The following is a 26,153-nucleotide window of genomic DNA, read 5'->3' on the forward strand; positions in this document are numbered from 1 at the left end:
TCTGTGGTCACTGTTCACAGTTTAACTAAATGACTGCAGAATCGCAGAGGATTAGAGCTGCAAGGGGCCGAGGGCAAAAGCAGACACACGCTCTCCTCTGGTTGACATCCGCTTTGCCACTACCCTCCTGAGCGTGTGTCCTGAAGCTGGCTGCTACGCTGTCGCCCTGGGGGCAGTAGGACAGGGCAGTAGGCGTTGCCATTGATTGAGGGATTCCAAGGTGCTCCGTGTGGAGCTGAACACCTTACAGACATCACTTAACTGAATCAGCACAACCACTCTGAAAAGTAAGCATCACCTTCCCCGTTTCGAAGATGAGAAAACCAGGACTCAGAGAAATCAAAAGAACTGCCTAAGGAGACAGCAGTGGTGGAGTCAAGATTTCAACGCTACTGTGTCTGAAATAAAGGCCAGAGCTCAAAGCCTCAGGGCTCTGCTGGCTGCTGTTGCCTGTTGGCCAAACCCAAGTATGTTAGCCTGTATTTTTCCCGATGCCATTATGTCAGGTGTTTCTCCGATTTAAGCTATCAGTTGCATTCCCAGACCTGTTTGTGCAATTGAGATTTTGCACCTAAAGTTAAGACTTTACATTTGCACCCTTTGAAACTCATTTACTTCTTCCTCTCTACTTCTTCAGAAATTCAGGTAATTCAGCAAGCTTTTACTGAATGTCTGCTGTGTTTCATGGGAACTGGAGAGTAAAGACACAGGCCTTTAAAGAGAGCATGGTCCAGAGGGGAGAAAGGTCAAGTTCGTGGCCCCTAACAGCACAGCAGTGATGAATGTTACGATCCATTGAAAACACAAGCATAGAAGAAGGGTCTCTGGCTGCAGAGATCAGAGGAAGTGATTTTAAAAACACGTAAACCATTTGTGTCTGATTACAGGAGTAGAAAATATGGAAAATTCATGACACTGAAGTGAAGAAAAATCAAGTCTTATCTATTGATACTTCCCAGATATAGTCAAGGTTAACATGTTGTGAATTTCTTTTCAGTCTTATTTTGGTTTATTTTTTATTTTCTGTGTATTGTATCACACACGCACACGCATACACACATAAATACATAGACAAACACAAAATTGGAATCACACAGTTTTTCAGAGCTCAGGCCTTCCTCATATTATATGATTACATTTTAATGTGCATATCACTATATTTGTATATGTAATTAGTGCAGTAGGAGTGAGAATCCTCTCTTACCTGAGGTTGGGCTGGTCCCTGATGGGCTGCCAGGCGTGGCCGCTGTCCTGGCAGGAGTCTCGGAAAAGCTCCGCGTGTTCGTGGCCTCCTCGGCCTCTGCAGGAGATGTCGGCGGGGAGGAAAGTGTTTCCCAGGGAAGCCCTCCAGGTGTTTTCTCACTGGTGGCCTGAGCCCAGGGCACAGGTAGTGTGGAAGCCCACGCCTGCCTGTGGGCTGTCACCCACGGAATTCCAGCCACCTTCCTGGTAGCTGCACAAGTGACAGTAACAGGGCACTTACACGCTTGACCGCTTTGATTCCGATGTAAAACTGACAAGACATTGACACATAATCAAAGGGTACATGCAATGCACATGCATAATATAGATAATCCAGGGACTTCAACCCTACCCTGAATTGGCATAAGGGGACCACACTAAACTTTGTTTTCCTAACTACTAATTTTTAAAAATTCTCCAAATTCCTAGGACGCTGAACAATCAGCTAGGGTGTGTGTCCAGAGGACAGTGGACATTGTCAAATTTAAGAAATACGACTCTAATCATGTGATACAGTGGAAAGGTTTCAGGTAAGGAGACCTGGAGGTGTAAGTTCTGCCCCCACCTCTTCCATGCTGTGAACTCTGGGGCAAGTTACTAAACTCTTTTCAGCTTTACCACTGAAATGGCAGTGACGATAATGATGATGCCTGACTGACAATATCACAGGACGGTTATGAAGACAAGTCTTCCCTCGCTGGTCTTTTACACAATTGCCAGATGTTTTCACTCGTTCATTCCCATGTTAAGAATTAAAATAAATTTTTTTCAGGTTTTACGAAACTTATCCCCGGGAGGATTTTAAATCTATAAGTTAAGTTGGGAGCAGTTGCCATTTTAAAACTATTCCGATTTCTCATCCAGAACATGGTATAACCCTTTATTTATTTAAATATGCTTTTATTACTCTCTTGAAAGTTTTGTAGTTTTTCTCATGCAGAACTAGCACTTTCCCTCTCAGAGTGATAGCGAGATATTTTATGACTTTTCTTGCCACTAGCAATCACATCTTTTTTCATATTATACTGGAAAGCTTTCTAATTTTGTATAATTGTCTTGATGCGGATATATTACTAAAAAATTTCTAGTTAGTGAATCTGATTCCTTTTCCTCGTTCTTGTTTCCCTGTCTGCTTGACTGTTATCAGTTCTCAACCTCCTCAGGGGAGCCCCCTCTCTGGGCTTTCCAGGACAATAGCTCTTTGTAGGCTGGATAATAAACTATCAGTTTACTTGTCTATGTCTCTCTCCCAGATCTGAGAGCTCAGGAAGGAAAGGGAACATTGATAGAGCTGTGTTTTTTGACAGCTAGCCTGGGGTCTGATATTAAATATACGTATTGATGAGTGAATGAATGAATGAATGTATTCTGATGACTGTGGTCCATTGTTGGAACTCATTGAGACATAATCGTCTTTTAATGAAAGCGTTATCTCAGTTGTCTCTTATTGCAAATAGGATAAGCGTGCCTTTTACATCTTCAGTGACAAAACCACTAATCAGTGTTCACAAAAATGATGGGAAAAGAAGAACTTCTCAGCAGGTCAGCAGCAGCAGCTTTTTACACTGGCATCAAGTCATTAACATATTCTTGGCAACATTATCCAGCCAGCTACAAATTAACCTAACCCTGCCTGCCATAAAATGTTGACTGCATTTCACCATTTAGTGTGAATTTCAGGAGAGATATTGCTACCAGCTCTGTTAAAATAAAAATACCTGATGTTACCATATATCACATTTATATTACTACTGTGGGATGCTGGGTGGAGGGTATGAGGGAATTTTGTACTATTTTTGCAGCTTCCTGTGAGTCTTAAACTATTTCAAAATAAAAAATTATAAAATTAAATGTTAGAAAGACATTATGCCAGTGACATTTGTTGCCTTTGCTTATAGGTATCACACCCATACTGGTTCACATCTATCTCTTATTAAAGGGCTGCTGAACAAAGAGGTTGGTGGAGAAGGGATAAAGGAAGGATTTCACTTATTTATCTGAGCCTAGAGGGAAGTGCGGGGAGAAACAGGACGGGAGAGGAAGGGGTGAGAAATCTCACCCCAGGCTGGGAGGGTGGGAGAGGCGCTGTCCAGGGTGGTGGTAGCTCTGGCCATGGCTCTGCTGTGACCCTCAGGACGCTTGTTTGTGCTCATGGTCTGCTCTCCCTCTGAAGGAGGGGTTGACTCTGTCCCGGGAGAGCTTCTCAGAGCAGACACTCCCGCGTTCTGGGATCCACGTGGGGGGCTTGTCCTTGGTAGTGTTTGCTGGCTTGCGGGTGTGAGCTGTGAAGTCAGGGCCGTCCCCCTGGTAGCTGCACATTCAAGGAGACAGTCAATGGCAGCTTTACTATGCTTGACACTTTGCACACAGAGAACTGTCGAGCCACTGAAAGGTCACTGGACAGCAAATATACAGAATGCAGAGGTTCCAACCTTACTCGGAGCAGTACGTTACGTCACCAAGAGGAGGGTTTCTCCTTGAATGACAGATCAAGCTAAAATATTGAGGGGTGAAAATGCCACGGGCAAAAGCAATGTGCACAGAATGCAAAGCTACCAGGCCAAAAAGCATCAGACACTTGAGGTGTTTCCTGAACAGAACCTGGATCCTGTCAGGGTCCTTGCCCACTTCGCAACCCTCAACCCCGCCACAGCTCTGGCACTGGTCCCAGGAAGAGGGATTAGCTTTGCTCATGTGCCCTGTGGGTATGACTAGGGGCCAGAGGTGAAATTTGGGGGAACTAGGGGCTGCCTGTAAGAAACCCACTTGAAAGATGGGTCCCCACAGAGACAGAAGGAAGGCTTAATTCAGAAGGAGATCTACACAGTGCTCTTGGATGTTCCATGAGGAAAAGGAGGAAGAGGTCCAAGTGTTCATTAAGCCTACCTCGGGAAGGCTTAGGGGATGGAGGCTGCATGTTAGGATAGGACAGGCTCTCACTAGCCCATAAGGTCCCCTCCTCTGGGTGGACAAAGCCTGGCCTGCAGACAGGTGGGATTTCGGCCCCTACTTGCCCCTTTGGCAGGTAACTGTGTGTTGGGCACAACCAGTGCAATTGCAGAAGGTGGCCCTGCAGCCTCATTTCCTCTCTCGTGCCTTACTTCTGAGCTCAATATCACCCCACATGCACCAGAAGCCCGGTCCTTGCTCTCAGATTAATGGACGTGGGACTGAGTGCCTGCCAATCAAACTATCACTCAGCCAGGTGACTGGCTATCAAACACATCACCTTTGTGTCAAATTGTTCATATGTTCTCTCTTCTCAAGCAGTTGTTGCTGGGAAAACTTTACAGGAGCACAAAAGGGGAGACATAATTGAGACTGGGGGTCAGAAAGTCATGAAAGGACTCTCTGAAGAAGTGAGATTGACTCAACCTTCAGATCTGTCCTCAGAATTGGGTAGGTGAGGGGAACCCACCAAATGCCCATTTCATCTCCTTATCAAGCAGCCTTATTCCATACAGTTGAAGTTCCTTCCTCAGCATAACTAAGAGATGCCCTACAATAAATACCAACCAAGGCAGCCCTCTGGAGTGGAATTGGAGGTTGATTGTAAACTTCATTTCACTCCAATAAACACGGATAAAGAACCTACTATGTGCAAAGTACAGTGTGAGGCACTGAGGGGAAAGCAGACTATGGAGATGAAGGAGACGGTCTCTGCCTTCAAGTATGATTCAGTGAGGAGACACACAGATAAAGTCATCTGTGATACAACCTGGAGTAACAGTCCAAATGACTTATAAGTGTGTGTTGTAGAATCATAGAAGACAGAAGACTAATTTTGACTGGGGGATTTTTTGGAAAGAGGAGGCAGCAGCTGAGCTGGCCATTGACAGACAAATTGGATTCTGAAATATGGAAAAGTAGGGAAGTTCCATGCTGGTATAATAGCATAAGCAAGGTTGCAGGGGCATGGAGATGTATGCCGTCTGCAAGAAGGGCAGGGATTTCAGTGGAGTTTTAGCAGAAGATTTATGTAAAAGAGAGTAGGTAGGGTGGGCTTGATGACAGACAAATGTATACTCGATGCTAAGGACTTCAGACCCCCTGCTGCTGACTTAGGAGTTCTGAGCAATGAAGAGACATAGCCTAATTATTTTATCACTCTTATGACAATGGATGGGTATTTCAGAGAAATAAGAGACTAGGTCAAAGGAGATTGGTTCAGAGGCTATTATAGTAAAGATAGATGACAAGGACTTGAACTAAGATAATCATAGCAACAGGTGATGATCTTGGAAGACCAGCCAGATTCCAGAAACTTTATTCAGCTAGAATTGACACATAAGTATAGGGGAGAAAGATGGCTTTAAGGCGGTTCCAAAAAATGCCACCTGATGCCAGAGAAAAGGCAGGAAGATGGGTAGACGTGTGTGGAGGGGTAGAGGATGGTTGGGTACGGTCTGAGTATTATGGAGTGGCAATGTCTACAACAGGGTCACAAATTCAAATACCTACAAAAACCAGGTAGTTTATATGAGAAAAAAGTGCAAGGCAACAGGGAGAAGTGAGGACTATGGAAAAGAGGAGAAAGGTGTCTCTCCTAATGGGGAGGATGGCAACTCAATCCCAGTTGCCATGGGGAAGGGGGAAGGTCCAGGGCTGCCAGATCTTTTGCAAAAAAAAAATCTAGCAATTCAAAAAATTTTAATGACAAAATCCTCTGATTTTAACACAGTACAGCTAAATAAAATACCTGAGGGCAGCATTCAGCCTTCAGCTTGCTAGCTGGGACCCTGGTCTGGAGACTCTATAGTAGGAGTTTGGGAGGGTTACACTCACCCAGAACACCAGACATGCTGCTGGTAAATGTGTAATTGATAACAGGAGATTTTTCCGCCATCTCCCAGAAGTCAGAAAGATTCCTTCCTGCAAGAACCACAGCAACAAGGTCAAATCTTGGGCTCACCTGCTGGAGGGCTGTGTTTAATTCTCAGCTCAGAGAGCTTGTCAAAGAATGGCTGGTGGTTCACCTGACTTTCCTGACATCACACAGATGAAGATGCAGTCAGATTCATTCGCTTGACTCACTGTAAGACAGACCAGGATACAACAGGACTTAGCAATGGGTCTGAAGCTGTTAAGTCTTTGGCTGAAATGAAAATTAAGTTGGAAATCTCTAGCTCTGGATGCTATAGGAAAATAAGGCTAACTCCTTATTTAGGAGCCCTGATTTTCAGTCAGCCCCGAGTTTCTGGTTTTAATTTTTTTGATGGAGGAAAGATGCAGTATAATGTAATGGCTAAGGGCAGAGCTTCTGGGGTCAGCGTCCAGGATTACATTAGCTCTGGCACTGATTAGTTAAGTGAGCATAAATGAACTGCTTGACCTCTCTAAGACTCAGTTCACCTATCTTTAAAATCGTGAAAATTCAAATCCCACAGTACCTTATTTGCACTTTCCAAATCCCCAAATCTCCGTAAGATGGAAGGTTTTTGTGTGAGTTTGGTACCGACTCATTCAGTGGCAAAACCTGAATTGACAGATGCGAGACTGTTGTAGTTTATCTATCCTTCTTAGTGTAAAGGGTCAACCATTTTGCTAAATGAATATGAGTGTGTTTGATTTACAGCAGGCTGTCCTGGATGCTGCTGGAGGTGTTCTGTCAGGTATAGTGTAGACACCCTACTACACCATCAAAAATCCGAAAACTTCTGAGTTCCTAAGCATACTTGTCCCTGAAGATGCTGCCTGAAGGACTGTGGATGTGTGGTTGGAAATCTCTGGTAGGATGGCTATGATGATCCAATGAGACGATGTACGTGAAACTCTAAGTATGGTGCTTGGCAGGTAGAAGAGCTCAGTAAATAGGCATAATAGTAATAATGGCTCTTGTTAATGTGGTCCTATTACTATATGTATTAATAGTGACCAAGAGCATGGACTTCAGAGCCAGATCACCTGGGTTAGAATTCTATCTCTGCAGAATGATCTTGGGCTAGTTCCTTAACCTCTCAGTGCCACAGTTTCCTCACCTGTAAAGTGGAGATAAATATAGTCGCTACCCCATATGGTTGTGGTGAGGAGCCAATGAGGGAAGGCCTTAGAAGAGTCCCGGGCACCTGAATATATCTATTATTTCTCTTTCTTCCTCCCCCACTGCTCCTAAAACAGTAGTTGCTCCACAGTATAGGACACCACCTTTCTGATGAGACCAAGAGTTGGACTATTGACTGGATCTGTGCTTTTCAAAGTAGGTCCCCAGGGGAATGTGAATCGCCTGGGGTTATATGAAGCCACCTTATAACTGAAACGTATCTTTCTCAATTGTATGTCAGACATGAGTATAGGCTCCATAGAGATCTAAATCTGAATTCTGAACCAACCTTGAGCAAAATATTCAACCTCTCTGAATCTCAGTTTTCTCATCTTTACAATGGGAGTATAGCTGTCCAATAGAAGCTGTTTTTTTGAGTCTGCCTAACTCCCCCCAGTGTTGAGCCTTGGATTCTTCCTCCAACTTTTTGGACCCCAGGAATAGCTTTGATAGGAAGATGGAAACTTCAAATACTGTACTGGTGGTTGAAACTGTACCACGCTGATTGTCTAAATAAAACTTACATTAAAGTTCCTGGCAGCCCGGCCTATGGTAGGGATCGGGGTGGGAAGTTGACTAGGTTTTATTCCGTGATGAATGCCAAGTCTCAAATTTGCCAAGCATTTTCAAGAAGAGCACACCTGAGAGAATGGAGGTTGACTTAAACATCTCTGCGAGGTAGCTGGTAGAATTTCCAACGATGTCCACCAGTAGGGCTGTGAAATCTGTAAGATAGATTGAGGAGGTTTAAATTTCTGAGACTTGGTTTAAATTTCAGAGACTTGAAGGGAAATGTATACTGTATTTGGATTTTTCAGAGTAGATTTTACAAGTTTGATTTAGTTCCGTGTATTGGGGATTATTAACGATCATAAAAAGAAATACTACTAGTTATTTTTCAAGTCTTAATTTCAGGCAGGCAGAAAACTTTTGGATCCACCATCATAATCTCCTTTCTCCTCCACCTCCCTCCCCCCACCCCAGATCCTTCTCTGCCAGCACCAAAGAGCTGTGCAAAACCATAGTGTTGAATAATGGTTTTTCTGATTTGTTCCCCCCTCCCCCAATTATTTCATCTAATTGATTTAGAATACCAAATTCATTGGATAGGAAGCAGCCCTGCAGACGTGGGATGTAAATTTACGTAACTTCAGATTCTCAAAATGACATCAAATTTAGTGGTGGATTATAAACTATGAACTATCAAAGGAGACAAGGACTTTACACAAAATAGAACAAGGAAGCTCTTCTCCTGCCCTCCATGTTCAGAAGTCTGATGGGAGGAGATTGAGATAATTTTACAACATTTCAAGCTATAAAATCTTTGAGGACTTTGTCTCTCAGCACGTTCTGAACAGGTCTTGCCATGGTGGGTGCCACTGACCAATGAAAGGTCCTACGCACTTCCTACCCAGACAGCTGCTGCCTCTTCTGCTGTTCAGTTATGGTTTTCCAGGACCCAGCAAGTTCTTGGCTTCTAAAACAAGGAGTACTTATTCTAGGAGCCCCAAACTGTCAATTTCTAAAGAAGCTTCTGAGGTCCCACGGAGAGTTTCCCGTCATGCCTTGTCTAAATGCATCTTTTACTCAGTAACGGGGTTATGAGCTGGGGTCAGGGGCAAGCTGACTTGAAAATATTGAACCCAGACCATTGAAAATATAGAACCCAGAGAGGCATGAAAACGTGATGTGACAACCAGTGGAATGTATAGCATGCAAGGCCAACAGGAGGTGGGCGCTACCCTATGTGAGCCGGAGCCATGGTGACATGCCATCTTACCACACTTGCACGGGTGCGTGGTTAGTCTCCTAGAGGAAGATGTGGTGGGCCACCTGTACAGGTGTGGACACGTGGCCATGCAGAAGGTAGGCATCCTTCTTTATGTCTCTTTAGACCAATCTGTTTATAGTCACATTGTAGAAACTGAAGAGGGGTAGTATTTCATTACTTATGCCATCTATTTTCTTTCTAATTCTCAAAAGTCTCCTTTGTTTATTAATTCATTCATCTAATAAACATTCATGGAGTGTTGGAGTACGCCAGACATCTTTTAGGCACTGGAGGACTAAGACACCATCTCTGCCTACCTGAAGCTGAGATTAGTGAGAGAGAGAGAGATTCATAGATAGACCAAGAAACTGCAATCCACTATTTATATTACATAGAAGCTATGAGCATGGCTTTGCAGCCCAGACACCAAGCATGGAGTCCAGATTCTGCCCAAGCTTCAGAGAAATGATGGAACTTTCCCTAGGTCCCAGAGCATGTGGCAGGGCTTGAATTTGAGCTGAGATCTGCCTTGTGCTAAAGCTCCTATTCTTCCCAAAATTTCTACCACTGCTCATACAAATCTCATACTCAATACATTTGTCAACTCTCCTTTTAGAAGTGCTTTCACAATCGAGTCCTAGGCTTGGAAGAAAATCAGTTATCACTGCCTCAAAGATATTCTTTGTTTTGATGAAAATATGAACTATCTAATTTACTAGCAACACACAGATGAATGATTTCTGACTACTTTCATATATAAATAGAAAATAGGGAAAAACCCCTTTTTGTCTGTCTTAATTGGTAATGATTTAAGAATGTCTCTTGGTACTCAGTGTTGGCAAGGGTGTGGAAAAACACACACTTTCAAACATTACTGGTAAGAGTGTAAACTTATGCAAGACTTCTAGAGGAAATTTTAGCAATTTGAAGCATCACAAAATCCTCTTCCTGTCAGATAACAGTTCTATTTTGAGGACTTTATCCTACAGTGATAATTGGGCAAATGCTGCAAGTGATTGTACACAGGTACTCATCACAGCATTGCTGATAATTGTAAAAAAAAAAACGTTTCCATCAGGAGGAGATAAATTATATTATGGTACATTCTTTCAATGAATACTATGAATTCATATGAAGGATGAAGCATATTTATATCATTGAATGGAATGTGTTTTAAGACATGCTGATTAGTTGAAAATGGAATACCAAATTTCATAGAAAACATGGTAGATACTGACAGCTGTCTCCCAATATCCATCCTCTCATTTTCCTTTAGTAAGAAAACATGAAATTTCAGTTGGGCACATGGTAGTTTAACGTAATTGAAAATTACATTTTCAAGCCTGCTTTGCAGGTGGGTGTGGCCATGTGACTCAGTTCTAGACAATAGAAGGTGAAAAGAAGCAATGTGAAAGGTTTCCACAATATATTCACAATATATCAACATCACAATATATTTTACCATCACAATATATTATTTTTTAAATCAAGAAAATTTAAGGGCTTCCCTGGTGGCGCAGTGGTTGAGAATCTGCCTGCCAATGCAGGGGACACGGGTTCGAGCCCTGGTCTGGGAAGATCCCACATGCCGCGGAGCAACTGGGCCCGTGAGCCACAACTACTGAGCCTGCGCGTCTGGAGCCTGTGCTCCGCAACAAGAGAGGCCGCGACAGTGAGAGGCCTGCGCACCGCGATGAAGAGTGGCCCCCGCTCGCCGCAACTGGAGAAAGCCCTCGCACAGAAACGAAGACCCAACACAGCCCAAAACAAATAATAAATAAATAAATAAATAAATAAATTTTTAAAAATTTAAAAAAAAAAAAGAAAATTTAAGCTATTTTCATTAAGGAAAAACACACTCAGAGGAAGGCTATATATCAGAGTTGAGAATATTCAGAAAACAATCCATGTCTGAAGATTATCCACAAACACATCTTCCCCAAAGGTTTTGAACCATGGCAAGATGTTGGCCGAAGTGTACAGCCTCTCATGGTAGCAATTTGAGGGGAATCAGCATTAGGCACGTTGGGACATGTTAAACCTTGGGAAAATCTCTGTGGTTTACCAGGGGAGCAAGATGCTATTTTATCAGTGGTAACGACCCATGGATCAATTCTTTTCAAATAAGCATTGCATGTGTGTGAAAATACACTCCAGCTCACCAAACAGAATTACAAAATTCCCCAGCAGATGTGACTCCAATTTTTAAATTTTATTTTTATCTTTCACACAATCAGGGCAGGGACTCAACACCAGACAAAACTTGGCCTCTAGCCGAGGCTAATGAGATGGTGAGAAAGATGTGATTATGAAGAACATTTTCCCTCCCAAATGTAATTTGTTGATGAGATTCAGAGGGTGAGTTAAATAAGAAGATGGTACTTATTGCAGTCTGGCATCCAGTATTTATTAAACAATCATCATTATCCTCTTTAAAAGGTGCACAATATTTGGTCCATAAATTCCACCTTGGGGAATCTATCCTCAGAAAGAAATCTAAAACAGGGAAACATTTTAGACACGAAGATGTCTAATACAGGATTTTTTTATATTAAGAAAAACCTAGAATCCACCCAAAAGTTCAACAGCATACTAGCTAAGAAAATGCTCACATTCATAGGTTATGTAACCATTACACATGTTTGCAAAGAGTTTGTAATATCATGGAAAATTTTTTTTTTTTAAATAATACTGTAAGCTATTTTTTTTTTAAATTTATTTATTTATGGCTGTGTTGGGTCTTCGTTTCTGTGCGAGGGCCTTCTCCAGTTGTGGCAAGCGGGGGCCACTCTTCATCGCGGTGCGCGGGCCTCTCACTATCGCGGCCTCTCTTGTTGCGGAGCACAGGCTCCAGACGCGCAGGCTCAGTAATTGTGGCTCACGGGCCTAGTTGCTCCGCGGCATGTGGGATCTTCCCAGACCAGGGCTCGAACCCGTGTCCCCTGCATTGGCAGGCAGATTCTCAACCACTGCGCCACCAGGGAAGCCCCAGGAAAATATATTTAATATTAGGTTAAGCGAGGGGGAAAAAAAAGGAGGAGACTTTTTCACCTCGAGTCTTTGCTTCCCTTACAGACTATTCTTTAACAAGCAGCCAAAGGGATCCTTTTAAAATGTAAGTTAGATCACGTCACTCCTCTGTGTGGACAATCACAATGGCTTCCTTCTTATTCATAGTAAAAGTGGAAATCTTTGTGGCAGACTATAAACTTCTACATGATCTGCAACACCCTTCCTGCCTTGCCCCCACAATTCTGAGCTCATTTCTCACGGCTCTCTGGCTCACTTGCTGGCCTTTCTGGTCCTCACCCTGCCTTTGCCTGGAACACTCTGTCTCCAGGTACCACAAGGCTGTCTCTTAGGTTGCCTGCAGGTAGCCCCTCAACCCTCACCTCAGTAGAGAAGACTTCCCTGACCACCCTGCACATAGCAGCCACCTCCACCATCACCCTGTCCCCTGCTTTATTGTTCTCACAGTCATGCCATTAGCAACATACTGTGTGTTTTCAGTTTATTCGTGTACTCCCTCTCCCTTCCAACAGAATCTAAGTCCATGAGAGCAGGGGGTGTGTCCACTTCAGTGTGGGTGATACCCTCACACCTAGAAGAGCATCCGGCTAATAGTATGTGCTCAACAAAGAACTGCTGAATGGATGAATCAGTGGTGAGAGAGTAATTTTCACTTTTATTTTTCAGGATTCTCTAAATATAAGGAACATGTTGTACTTTTAATTTTTAATTATAAAAGTAATACATGAATATACTGTCTTTGAAAAAAAATCAGGTAATACCAGGTCCCCTTAATCATCACCCTTCTATTTCACATGCAGACTCCAATCTTCTTTTCAGAGGTAATCACCTACCCGGTGTTCAAATATGTATATATTTTTTCATCAATGCCATTTTACTCTATTTATTTTTGAACTCCCTTTTTCTAATGGAAAACGTCATGGAAATATTTCCATACATAGACCAAACCTGGCCACACGCATTCATTTATGTACTCTCTATGGCTGTCTTCCAAGATTTGACTATACAGTAGACTATTCAGCCATTTTCCTAATGATGGATATTTAGGTTGTTCTCAGCTTTTGCTCTCAAACAATGCTACCTTTTGTTCTTGCCCCTTTGCGCAGACGTAACTATTTCTCTAGGGTAGAAAACCAAGAAAGGAACTTTCCAGGACAATGGATGTGCACATATTTAAGCATAATAGATATCATTACATTTTCTGATCTTAGTCTAAGGAGAAAAAAAAATAATTCAACCTTATTTAAAAGGGCACAAGCAAAATCAGGGCAGCCTGCAAGCCTCCAAGTGAGTTCTACCCACCTGATAAATCGTTGGTCCGGTTGTTTAAGCAGTAGCAGTACCGTGTGGGGAATTTGGCCGGGTCCACAGTCTTCAGGTTAGAAACTGTGAAGAGAAACGAAGCACCTAGCAACCCCTGACACATAGCCTGGCCTGCCTACCCATCGCTTACCGTTCTCGCCGCCAAGAAAAGCTGGAGGAGGGGGATTGGGAGAGGGATGGATTGCGAATTTGGGATTAGCAGATGCAAACTATTATATTTAGAATGGATAAACAACAAGGCCCTACTGTATAGCACAGGGAACTCTATTCAATATTCTGTGATAAACCATAATGGAAAAGAATATGAAAAAGAATGTATATATGCATAACTGAGTCGCTTTGCTGTACAGCAGAAATTAACACAACATTGTAAATCAACTATACTACAATAAAATAAATTTAAAAAAAAAAAAGAAAGAGAGCCAGCACTTACTGTTGTAGATGGCCACAGAAAACTTGTGGAAGGCAAAGGAGCTATAGGAAGTAACACTCAGCAAGGAGAAAAATTTCTTGCTATCTGTCAAAGACATTGAGATAAAGAAACAATAAATGCCCACTAACAATAATAACAGTAATAGAAATTAGCAAACTGATCATGGAAATTAATAATACGATGAACTGGGGCTTCCCTGGTGGCACAGTAGTTAAGAATCCACCTGCCACTGCAGGGGACCAGGTTCGAGCCCTGGTCGGGGAAGATCCCACATGCCGCGGAGCAACTAAGCCCGTGCGCCACAACTACTGAGGATGTGTTCTAGACCCCGCGAGCCACAACTAATAAAGCCTGCACGCGTAGGGCCGGTGCTCCGCAACAGGAGAAGCCACCGCAATAAGAAGCCCGCGCACCACAACGAAGAGTAGCCCCCCACTCGCTGCAACTAGAGAAAGCCCGTGCGCAGCAACAAAGACACAACTCAGCCAAAAATAAATAAAAGAAAATAAATAAATTTATTAAAAATAATAATACGATGAACAAATAAAAATATAATAAACACTGAAAATAATAAACAAAAATCAAATCAAAGCAAACCGAAAACAAACAAACAAAACAGGCAAAAGTACATGTCCCTTGGCTATATTTCCTAATCTGTCCTTAAACTCTTGCAATTGTCTCACAATATAGTTATGAGTAGAGATGCCTACACAGATGCTGTGTTTGGAGCGCAGCTTGCTCTCAAAATGCTGGCAAACCTCCTACTTCATCTGGATGTTTTCAATCTCATCACGAGTTAGGTAGGACACACATCCTCTGCTCTGAACACAGAGGAGCTGAGACACACAGAGACGTGACGGGTCTTGCCCAGGTCATGGAGAGTCCAGAGGCGAAGCAAGAACAAGATAAAAATGGGCCTGGATTGTGCTTTTAAAAAAATTGGTTACCTTTTAAAGCTCTGATCAGCATTCCGTTCACCAGCTCTGTCAGGTTAAGTGCAGACAGATCAACCGACATTGCAGGCAGCTCTGAAAGAGATTCAAAGGTAACGTCATCAGCAGGTCTTTCTTGGCAAAAGGAAAAGTTCCTCATTTCCGACATTCAGGCAGATGTGCCTCCTCTTTGGACATGAACTCACACCCTGTGCCAGGCACAAGGATTTGGAAGATAAAAGGCAGTTCCTGTCCTCAGGAGGTGACAGCTAATGGCGTATACTGTGACAAGCAAGAGTAGGTAGAAGAAGTTCGGGTGAAACACAAGGAATGCTTATTTTAAGGAATATTTTATCTCTGCATTTGGAGAGAGTAGAGATTGGTGGGAGATGCTTATATATAATATACGATATAAGCCCTAGGAAATTGCAGGAGTTCTCAACGTGCTGTCTAATATAAATAATGACATTGTCTAACAGAGGAGCTCGGATCCTGGCTGGCCCTTGGCATCACTGGAAAGATTTTTTTTCCAGTTCCACAATTCTGATGCTTGGGCTCCGTCCTCAGAGATTCAGATTTAATAGGTCTGGGATGTGTCACAGACATTACTACCTAAACCCATCCATCCATCCATCCATCCATCTATGCAACTGCCCAGGTACTGGTAGTGTGCAACCAAGTGAAGAGATGCTGCTTCTCCCAGCTATTCCCTGAAGACTTGGAAACAACAGTTGACAAAGGGGACATAAGAGCTTGACGCTGCTCTTCATATTTTTGCAAACACTGTCTTTTTCATCTCTTACTTAATGTTCAGATAATTGTGGCTAAAGCAATCTGAGGATTGGAGGGATGCAGTTGCCCCGCTGCAGGGGTGAGAATGGAGGTCCAAAGAGGTGGGAGAAGTAATCTCAGCGGCCCAGGCCACCCATGGAGCACTGGGGGTGGGGTGGGCGGTACTCACCTGTGGTATCCAGAACAGCGACCCCCTTTTCTCTACTCTCTTCTCCTCGGAGGCCAGACACTGGGAAGAGAAAAAGCTTCAGGAGAGAAGTAGAGCCTTCGACCCCAGCCCCACGTTGCTGGAGGGGCCTTGAGGTCTGTAGTGCAGCTGCCCTCTGGTTTAGTGAAGGTCAGCATCACTGGGGGCACTGTGACCCCTCCCCCTGAGATTCTAGTCTCCTTGAACTGGACGTGGTCTAGAAATGCATATTTTAATAAATAGACAAGGTGATTCCCATGCAGGGGGTCTAATCCACCCCATCTCTTTACTGGATTGGGAAACCAAGGCTCAGAGAGGAGAAGAAACTTGCCTAAATTTGCACAACTGAGTCCTGGTAATGAAGGGCCAGAACCTACTTCCAAAATATCAGGCCACTTGCCCACTCAGCAAATTTCATGCTGCCAAAGAAGACAATGTCAAAGGAAATTTTGAAATACCAAAGGCGTTCATTCATTCTTTATTCATTCGATAAATGCTCACCTAGGGCTAAGCAGTATGGTAGGTGTTTGGTATAAAGAGGTCAACAGGAAGGGACTGAATCTCCACGGCCGCAGAGCCTACCGTCTGTGGCTCAGAGGGAGGAGGGAGATTCACGTGTAATCCCACGGGAAGGGTGTCAAACAGGGACCAGCAGGATGCTGGGAGCACCTCTATCAGAGAACCCAACCTGGTCTAGGGGGATGGAGGAGACCTCACTGCGGAAGTGACGGAAAGCCAAGACCTGAAAAGTCAGCTCTTTTGGATTAGATGCCATTTACTCATACTGCATCCATTACTATTTTTGTTGCAGTGATTATTTTTTCATGTCACATTCCAATGGAGAAGGTGATTTATGTCCATTTTATAGATGGAAAAACAAAGGCACAGAGAGGCTGAAAAATGTGTTATAGTGTCACAGAGTAAGTCAGGATTTAGGACTGGTCTAGTTACTGTTGCACCAAGGAAAGCCCCATCTTTTTCCTTCTTAACTTCTTTATATCCAGACACTGAAATAAAAGTTTTCATGAATAAAATAGTACCGTGGAAGCAGAGCCTCAGCAATTTATAATATCCTTATAACTCATCTTATCCAATTCTACCTTTGAAGGATGAGAAACTGAGACCCCGAATGTTACATGATGTATCCCACATCTGGCCAGTCTCCCTGTGTCCACCTCCTCCCAGACCCTGGCAACCACCTTTCTTCTCTCTGCTTCTATGAGTCTGACGATTTTAGATTCCTCATAGAAGCAGCATCATGTGGTATTTGTCCTTCTGTGACCGTTTATCTCACTTAGCAGAAGGTTTATCCACATTGTGGCAAATGGCAGGATTCCCTTCTTTTTTTAAGGCTGCATAATATTCCACTGTATGTATATACTACATTTTCTTTATCCATTCGCCTGTGGATGAACATTTAGGTTGTTCCCTCTGTTTTTTATGTACCCTGTTGGAACTTAGGTTCAGTCAACCGTTGTCAGCCAGTTTGGCCTTTCACAGACGATCGGGCTTTTTGGTTCAATATCACAGCTTCGGGGTTAGAGGTAGGGCGAGTCTGTGGATGCCCTTCTTTACTACACAACACGGCTACTGGAGGTGGCGGTCATGTTCTCGTTACAATTAAAGGAAGTCTGAGACAGATGTTAATTACCAAGCAAGCCTGAAGCTGTCAAACAACCCCCGCCCTCTGGCTTGGGAGAGTCCGTCCGGCTCTCCCCTCTCAGGCACCCTGAGGGGCCCTTGACACCCACAATCTACTCTGAAGCAGCTGCAGTGAGATGTGTAGGAGATACCAGCCGACCTCGCCTGTTACCTGCCCAGGAAGCAGAGCCCTCTGTCAGGGTGAGGGGCCGGAATCATCTGGGCTCTGGATTGCCAGGCTCCAGGGGTGCTATAAGCTGCTGGGTTTGTGGGATTCTTACACCTGTCAAATCCGAATGATGAGCCCTGGGCTGCAGTCTTCCTAACCTAGAACCTTTCTTAACACTGCTCATTTCATTAAGGAAAAATTATTTCCACCACTTCTTTTTATAATTACAAACCCATGGGTGGGTTTTGGTAACAATATTTGAAGTGTGAACTAAATACCCCAGAAGCAGGGATTTCTGAATAGGATGCTATAGACATTTTTCAAGTAAATTGCTGGGCAGATAACATAAAGCTATTGTTCTCTTTTTGGATAAAATGACCACCATAGTAGTACCTTTAAGGTAGATGGTATTAGCACTCTTCATACTTAGTCATGTTTAGTATTTTATCGATTTTCATGGTTTATGATTACCTGTGAAACAGGAATTGTTCCCACTTAAAGAGAAAATTAAAGACCCAAACAGGGGAAATATTTACTGAAAATTACCCTGCTTATAGAGAAGAAATTGGTACAACTGGTGTCTTCTGGAGAAGGGAAGTGGCTGACTGGTGGAGCATTTAACTTTTACACCTTTGTACCTTCTGCATTTTGAACTATATGAATGCACTAACTAATTAAAAGTAAATAAAAAATTTAGCATAAAGAGTGATTCCTGCTACCACTCCCATCCCCAAATTCAAAAGTATTAAAAAAATTATCCTGTTGGTTTGCCAAAACGTTAGGAACAGAAACCCAGCGCCTGACTCCTCTGTGTCTTTTACCTTGTCATGCATTCACTGTCTTGCTTTACAACCAAATTCATCCCATCAGAAAAAAAGTCAAAGAAAGGTGGGATTATTACAAAAGTGATGATGTCAAATAACAACATCTCCCTTTATGAAATCTTCTATTGCTAATAGAAGGTCACAGTTTTTGTGGATTTAATAAGGTCATGAGAATCCGGGTGTACCACGAACCATAAAGCAATGAGCAGCTCATGGGAACTATTCCCATGACTGTTAGAGCTGGAGGTACAGGTACAATCTCCATCTTACAGACAGAGAAAGTGAGGCTCAGAGAAGCCAAGGAATTTACCCAAGACAGAGTAAACTAAGAAGGACCACCTGCCCATTTACATGCTGTAAGTAGGAAGGTCATGAAATTTTCCTTCTTGGCTTCCCCTTTAAAGGCAGACTCTAAAGGAAGAAAAGATTTCATCAGAGAAATTATAACCCAGACATAACATCAGAGAAAAGTTAATCCAAAATAATCCTTTTAAAGATGAGAAAATTATGATGTGGACTTGCTTAAAATCCCACATGTAGTTTGCTCATTCATTCAATCATTTAGTCACTAAATATTTATTGACTAACTATAATAATACTAATAGTTGATCATGTTACTAAGCCTCTAGACTTTAATAGGCATTGTGTGTGTTAGATGCTGGTATAATATGAGCAGATAGATACAGATTCCATCCTTATGGAGCTTATAGTCTAGTTGGGAAGGCAAACATGAAGGAAATTAAGACCCATGGATATTATTACAAACAATGTTAGGTACTTTGAAAACGTTTTGAGTGTATGGAACAGGGAGCCTGAACTAATCTCAGGGATCTGAAAGCCGTCCCTGGGAGGTGACTTTCAGCTGAGATCTGAAAGACGAGTATTGTGTGAGCAGGACGTAACTGGCTGAAGGGGTATTCTGTGTACAGGTAACAGCCTGAGCCCAGGGTCTGAGATGGGCATGAGTATTATTTTATGAACTGAAAGAAGGCCAATGTGATGGAGCATAAGGAATGAAGGATATGAGGGATTGTAGACAATGGGGAGGTGGGCTGGGTCATGTAGAGCACGTAAAGGACTTAGGAGACTATCCAAAGAAAAGTAGAAAGTCATTGAATACTTTTGGGGAGGAGGAGGGAGAAATGAGGGAGGACTGGGAGGGTGGCTTAATGAAATGTATGAAAAAAAGGCTCAGGCTGGTGAGTGGAGAATGGATCATTGAGAGACAAGAGGAGAAGCAAGGAGCTGCTTTGGGAAGCTCTCCTGGTGGTCCACCAAAAAGAAGGTGATGCTTTGGATAAGGATGGTAACAGTGGAGGTGAAGATAATTCTGTTGCATAAATGGGACTCAACTGCAACAGAATAAATGGGGAATTTATTATTGCCATTTTTATCAAACTCGTTTGGATTCTGGGCTGAAACGCTGGCTGCTACAATTCTCTAAAGCACAATGAATACCCAAACATAGTATACAGAACAGACACTTGAACTTCGACCAGACCCACCTGTGTTGTAAAGGGACAGGACACATGCGAAGCCCATGCACAGCCTTACCAGTGGACCATGTAGCAGGAAGCCTGGCATGTCTTGGATACTCCGGCCCACCTGGAAGCAAGGAAGCAAGCACTTGGAGGAAACCAGCTGGATTACTAACCACATTGATGCAGAACATCCTTGAGAATACTGCATGGGGAGTTATTAGAAATACAATTGATAAAAGCCATTGTATAGTTAGGATAGGTTAGGTTATGCCGAGGTAACAAATTAACTCCACAATCTCACTGGCTTAATTCAACCATAAAAGTCGATTTCTTGTTGATAGTCTGTACTCGCTGCGCATTGGTGGGGAACTGCTCTTCACGTTCACTCAGGGGCCCTGGATAATGGAGGTTCTACCTTCTGGTAGTTCCCCATCCCTGTGGCCTCCTTAGTCATTGACTCACAGTGGCAGCAGAAGGGAGAGACCTGGAGGACTATGCACCAACTCTTAAATGCTCTGGCAGGAAGTGACACGCTTACCTTCATTTACAGCCTCCACCAGAATTACTCATGTGGTCCTGAATGACTGCAGGAAGTCTGGGAATATGGGAGGGGTGCATGCACATGCAGGGAGAATCAGTGTCTCTTCCGTGGGTTTTCCCGCTGTTTAGATGGAAAATACCCTTCAAATACAGCATCGCTGCTGCTTATAAATAAGACAATAATATTAATACACATGTACGTTTGAGTGTTCACACTCTCCTTCCTTCACTGCGGCACTGTGTGCCAGCCTTTCCCCTGGGCATTTGCTGCACAGAATCACTATGACAGTTAAAAGCCGCAAAGCTGAGACTAATAGGAAGGATGGTGAAAATTTATTGAGTGCTTTCTGTGTGCCAGACACCACACAGACTGCTGCCTGACGCACACTGTCACATCATAACTACACAATCTTGATGTGTAGGTATTAATGTATTACCCATTTAATACGGGCTGCGCAGACTTGATTTGAAAAGAGTAGAAATTTGCCAGTGGTAGAGAATGGAATGGATCTGGAAGGTGACTTGGGGAAGAGGAGAAATGTCAAGAGCAAGTGCACTGGGGTGAAAATTGTCTCAGGAATTGAGCATCTTCATGGAAAATTATATTTTAAGAAGTTTTGCTACCCATTAGGGATAGAACCACCTTTGGAATTTTCTTGAAAGATCCACGTAAACATTTAAATTGCTTTTTAATTCTTGGTAGATACTTAAGTGGTGTTTCTTCTGGACGTCACCCTGGACAGAGATAGGCCTCACAAAGCTGGGGGGGGGGCTTTCTTAGAGTCCTCTTATTCTCATATATCTGTCTACTCTTTGAAGCTTGGTTTTCCTCATCAGCAAAATGGGGATAAGAGAACTTAGCTCATAAGGTCTTTGTGAGGATTTAAGATAATGAATCTAAAGTACTTAACCCAGTGCCTGGCACGTATAGGTGCTTGGTACATACACCAGTCATCATGGGCAGGCAAAGTCCCCCTTAAGAGCCTGGGCCACCGTGGGACACTCTAGGGCAGAGGGAGGAGCAGGGGTTAAGGTCCTACAGACTTGATTTGCATCTTGACAACGTTGTCTGGGTCAAGATACTTAACCTGCATTCACTCAAAAAATCTTTGTTGAGCTCATGGCATTGGTGTTACAAGCACAGACCCTGGAGCCCAGCTGCCTGGCTTTGCTTCTTGGTTTGGTCACTCCTGCTGTGCAAGTTATTAAACCTCTCTCTGCCTTAGTTTCCTCACCCAAGGCTGTTATGTTTATAAAATACAGCGAATGGTATGTGAGCAAAGGCTATGTAAATTCTTAACAAATAAATAAAAGTGTTGGTACTGAAAAAGATGGTGGTACTCTAATAGTAAGAAAGAGCAACAATATTCCCCATATGGATGGAATTACAATCTTCAAAGTTATATTTTACAAAGACTGGATCAGACGTCCAAAAATTTACCCTGAAACGGAGTCATCATTATTTCACTGCATTTCCCATGGCCATTTTTTAATTCTTTTTTTTTTTAAGTATAGTTGATTTACAATATTGTGTTAATTTCTGCTGTATGGCAAAGTGATTCAGTTATACATATACATATTCTTTTCCATTATAGTTTATCACAGGAGTTTGAATATAGTTCCCTGTGCTATACAGTAGGACCTTGTTGTTTCCCATGGCTATTTTTGAATAAACAGCCAGTGACACTGGCATAAAAGCTAGTCACGAGGCAGGAAGACAAGAGTACAGCCATTTTGAAAAAGGACCGGGGAACGACCTTGGGCCAAACGGGCCTTGGAAGCTAAAGAGCAAAGGCTCTGGGGTCCTGAGTCCCAGAGACAAAAACCAGGCTCACAGGAGTACAAGATTAACTTTATCTCTGTTACACTAAGGAGTATACCTAGTGGCCACAAGACAAGAAGCTCAACTATCAATTTTAACCTTATCTGGTCCGGTGTCTTCTTGCAGAAAATTCTCATGCACTCCTTTTCCCTCACCAGAGCACTCCCTATTCCCGACAGCCATCATGCAGCTACCTGGTGCTGATCAAAGAAGTCTGATGATTTCTGGAAAGTAACCAGTGATCATGAGACAAACCCTCCCTACTGTTATAAAAGCAACTCGCCCCTTCTCAGGGAGCTGGCACTTTCTTCCACCTTCTCCCTTGTGCACAAGCTCTCTCTTTTAATAAAAGAGAGAGCTTTGCTTACCTAAGGGTCTTGTGGAAGTGACATTCATGTCTATGGTATTGCATCCAAGAATCTGGAGAGGGCCCAGTAATGCTTGCACTCAGCAACCTTCCTAGTGAGGACCAGCTCCCTCTCTGTTAGGAGGGCCCAGAGGCCTAAGGCTGTCAGACAACTGGCCCAAGTTCCTTCAGCTGAAGAGGAGCAGCCCCGGCCTTCACACCCCGGCAGTCGGCTCTGCTGCCCGGGAGACACTGAAAGGGGAGGTTCTGGCTTTTCAAAAATAGTTCATTCAGGGGCTTCCCTGGTGGCACAGTGGTTGAGAGTCTGCCTGCCAATGCAGGGCACACGGGTTCGAGCCCTGGTCTGGGAAGATCCCACATGCCGCGGAGCAACTAGGCCCGTGAGCCACAACTACTGAGCCTGCGCGTCTGGAGCCTGTGCTCCGCAACAAGAGAGGCCGCGACAGTGAGAGGCCCGCGCACCGCAATGAAGAGTGGCCCCCGCTTGCCGCAACTGGAGAAAGCCCTCGCACAGAAACGAAGATCCAACACAGCCAAAAATAAATTAATTAATTAATTTTAAAAAAAGTTCATTCAGAAAAAGAAGCAAAGACTCTATCATTTCTTGACTACCTGAGGTGCCAGGAATTTTGCGTGTGCTGTCCACTGGTCCTGGAAGTAACCCTGCTTAGGGGTTGTCATCCTTATCTTACAGTTGGAGGAAAGCAAGGCCCAGACAAGCAACCGGCCCCGGGGAACGCAGCTGAAGAGCCAGGAGTGGAATCCCAGTCTGTTTGCCGCCAAAATCCGTGATGGATTGGCCTCTGAGAAAGTATAGTTTCTGAGCTGTTGCCTTGCTGCCAGCCATTTTTCAGGGCGTTCTTTTCTTCTCATTCCAATTCTTTGGATTAAAGATCATGTTTCCTTTATCACAGATGTGAGGACAAGCCATTCCCCGCCCCCCCACCCCGGCTGAGGGCTGCATTAAGATGCTAATCGATAGCTTAAGGGGAAAAATGGAAAGAAACAGACTGTGATGAAGGGGTGAGTCTTAGCTTAAGTGCAGCGTAGGGACTGGGTGATAGAAACTCCTCTCCTATCATTCGGCAACCAGGAGCCCAGAGCTTGGGAATTAGAGCAGATGCATTTCTTATCTGGCTTCATGCTTTGGGGAGTAGAGGGAACCGAAGGGTTTGCAAATCTCTACGGTATGTGACTTACCTGTCTCCCGAGCAGGATAAATGACTTCAAAGAATTTAAGCAGCCTGAAAGATTAACAGCTAAGTCAGAGCTGTGGGGTTTATATGAGTTCTTAGTGAAAGATACAGAGGGTGGAGGTGGGGAAAGGCTTGATAACTTTGCTTTAAGTCTTCTGGAAAAAAAAAAAAATGGAATAATAATCCTACCAAGAAGCCACAGCGGTGAAACAGGATCAGCGAAACAGAGAAAAGTGCCTTTGCTATGAACTGAATAGCATCCGTGAAGAGAATGACAAAGCAGTGGTTCAGCGTGGGATGGGAAACCTCTTCTGACAGTAATTGCGTGCATTGAAGGAGCAGAACAGGATCACAAGGTGATGATTTCCCCTTCCTGCTGTAAAGGTCTGTGAGCCAAGCATCACCTGTCCTGTGAGCCAGTGGAAGTCTTCTGAAGAACCGGCTAGGGGTTGCTCGTGAATTTTAGCAGGGTGGGCAAGCCTGGCCCCATTGCCTGTTCTTATAAAGCCGAAAATGGTTCTACATTTTTAAACAGGTGTAAAAAAGCAAAAGAAGAAGAGTATTTCATGATGTGTAAAAACGATATAAATTTGAATTTCATTATCCACATGTGAAGATCTCTTTGGCTGTGGTATGCTCCCTTCAGCTACCCACACCCCAAACTTTAACTCATCCTTTTTATTCTCACCTCAGACCTCCCCGTCACCAGGAAGCCTTCTCTGATACCCTCCCATCCCATTAAGGGTAACATTTTTGTATTTGTCTTATTGTGCTGTATTGGGATGATCTCTTTGCTTGTCTGTCTCCCTCAGTAGGTTGTGTGTATGTGTGTAGCTTCAGGGCAGGTACCCTTGAACCTCAAGCATCCTGCATCCCCAGCACCTACAATGGTTCAGGCCGGCTGGGACCCACGCAGGAGGTGCGGACAGTGAGGATATTGTCGGAAGAGGAGGCAGGGGCCCAACACTGGCTCCGGGAATGGTAGAGGAGAGCCATTTGTGTGCCAGACCTTTGCAGGTTCTGGGGACTCAGCTCCAAATAGGCCGGTCAGGACCCCTGCCCTCCTGGCCTGTACATTTCACTTTAGGGAGATCAGTTACCTCAACGTTACTTTTCTCATCTACGAAATGAAGATCGCAAGAGTAGCCACCGCAGAAGGCTGTCAGAAGGATAGAATGGTCATAAGGAAAGGGCTTACAGCACCTGGTTCAAGGTAGACGTTTGAGAATTGTTACCCATTGTCTGCCTAGAAAGATTGCATTTCTGAACTTTTGGTTGACTCTCGTGAAATATACCTATTGTGCTAACAGTAACATTTCTGGATGAAGCAGCAGGAACAAAAGCCACAGCCCTGGTTCTGCTTCAGTGACTGGCTAGCTGTGTGGCCTTGGGCAAACTGCTTGACCTCTCTGAGGCTCATTTTCCTTGTACTTAAAAATGCAGGTACAAAAAGACAAATGCTGCAGGCTTCCACTTGTACGAGGTACCTAATAGTCAAAATCATAGAGACAGAAAGTCGAATGGTAGTTGCCAGGGATGGGGGGGGACGGGAGAATGGGGAGTTACTCTTGAATGGGTGGTGCAGAGTTTCAATTTTACAAGAAGGAAAGAGTTATGGAGATGGAAGTTAGGGATAGTTGCACACTGTTATGAATTTATTCAATACCAAGGAACTGTATGCTTAACATGGTCACTATGTTTCCCTACTCAATGCCCCCAATTCCTCTCCTCTCCTCTCTCTCAAGGCCACGTCAATCAGGCATCACAGCAGCACCCCACCCAAACCGCCTCTGTCAAGGTCTCCATGACTCCCATGTGGCTAACTGCTCCGCTTGCTCGACCTCTCAGTAGCACTCCGTGCCTGCAGTGGGTCACTCGCTCCATGCGATGAGGTCTGCACTTGGCATCCCCAACGCCATACTCTTCTGATTGCCTTCTATTTCACCAACTGCTTCTGCTCAGCCTCTTTTTCTGGTTCCTCCTCGTCTCCTTGACCTCTTGAGGTTGCTGGGTATAGTCCTCAGGTGTCTCCTCTTTTTTCTCTATACTTGTTCACTTGCAGATCGCGTCTTGTCTCATGGTTCTAAAGGTTATCTATAACTTGTCAAATCCATACATAGATAGATAGACAGACAGACAGATAGATAGGTACCTTCAGCCCTTAATAATCTTAACTCCACACTCAACTACCTAGAGAACATTTCCACTAGATGCCTCATATGCATCTCAGATTTAACATTTAAAAAGCCAAATTCACGTCCTTTTGCAAAAACCTGCCCCTTCCCTAATCTACTCCCATCTCAATTAATGATACCTTCATTCTTCCAGGTACTCAAATAAAATACTGCATAATCTTCCTGGAT

The 26,153-nt window shown here is 43.7% G+C and overlaps 1 protein-coding gene across 1 annotated transcript in view; it reads right to left on the reverse strand.

Annotated features, from left to right (window-relative positions):
* Window positions 1-23,156, reverse strand: part of HHLA1 (HHLA1 neighbor of OC90) — a 36,386-nt gene extending 13,230 nt beyond the window's left edge. Inside the window, exons 1-11 of the mRNA XM_082433885.1 lie at window positions 19,890-23,156; window positions 18,736-18,795; window positions 15,733-15,792; window positions 14,787-14,867; window positions 13,840-13,923; window positions 13,386-13,469; window positions 7,924-8,007; window positions 6,219-6,275; window positions 6,022-6,114; window positions 3,255-3,553; window positions 1,176-1,532 (exon numbers count right to left, since the gene is read on the reverse strand). Of these exons, the coding sequence (XP_082290011.1) occupies window positions 1,176-1,532; window positions 3,255-3,553; window positions 6,022-6,114; window positions 6,219-6,275; window positions 7,924-8,007; window positions 13,386-13,469; window positions 13,840-13,923; window positions 14,787-14,867; window positions 15,733-15,792; window positions 18,736-18,795; window positions 19,890-20,073 (1,443 nt within the window). The 5' untranslated portion in view covers window positions 20,074-23,156. The remainder of the gene's footprint in view (window positions 1-1,175; window positions 1,533-3,254; window positions 3,554-6,021; window positions 6,115-6,218; window positions 6,276-7,923; window positions 8,008-13,385; window positions 13,470-13,839; window positions 13,924-14,786; window positions 14,868-15,732; window positions 15,793-18,735; window positions 18,796-19,889) is intronic.
* Between the last annotated feature and the right edge of the window lie 2,997 nt (window positions 23,157-26,153).

Source organism: Balaenoptera physalus, assembly GCF_965194825.1.
Source record: "Balaenoptera physalus genome assembly, chromosome: 17".
NCBI classification, from domain to species: domain Eukaryota; kingdom Metazoa; phylum Chordata; class Mammalia; order Artiodactyla; family Balaenopteridae; genus Balaenoptera; species Balaenoptera physalus.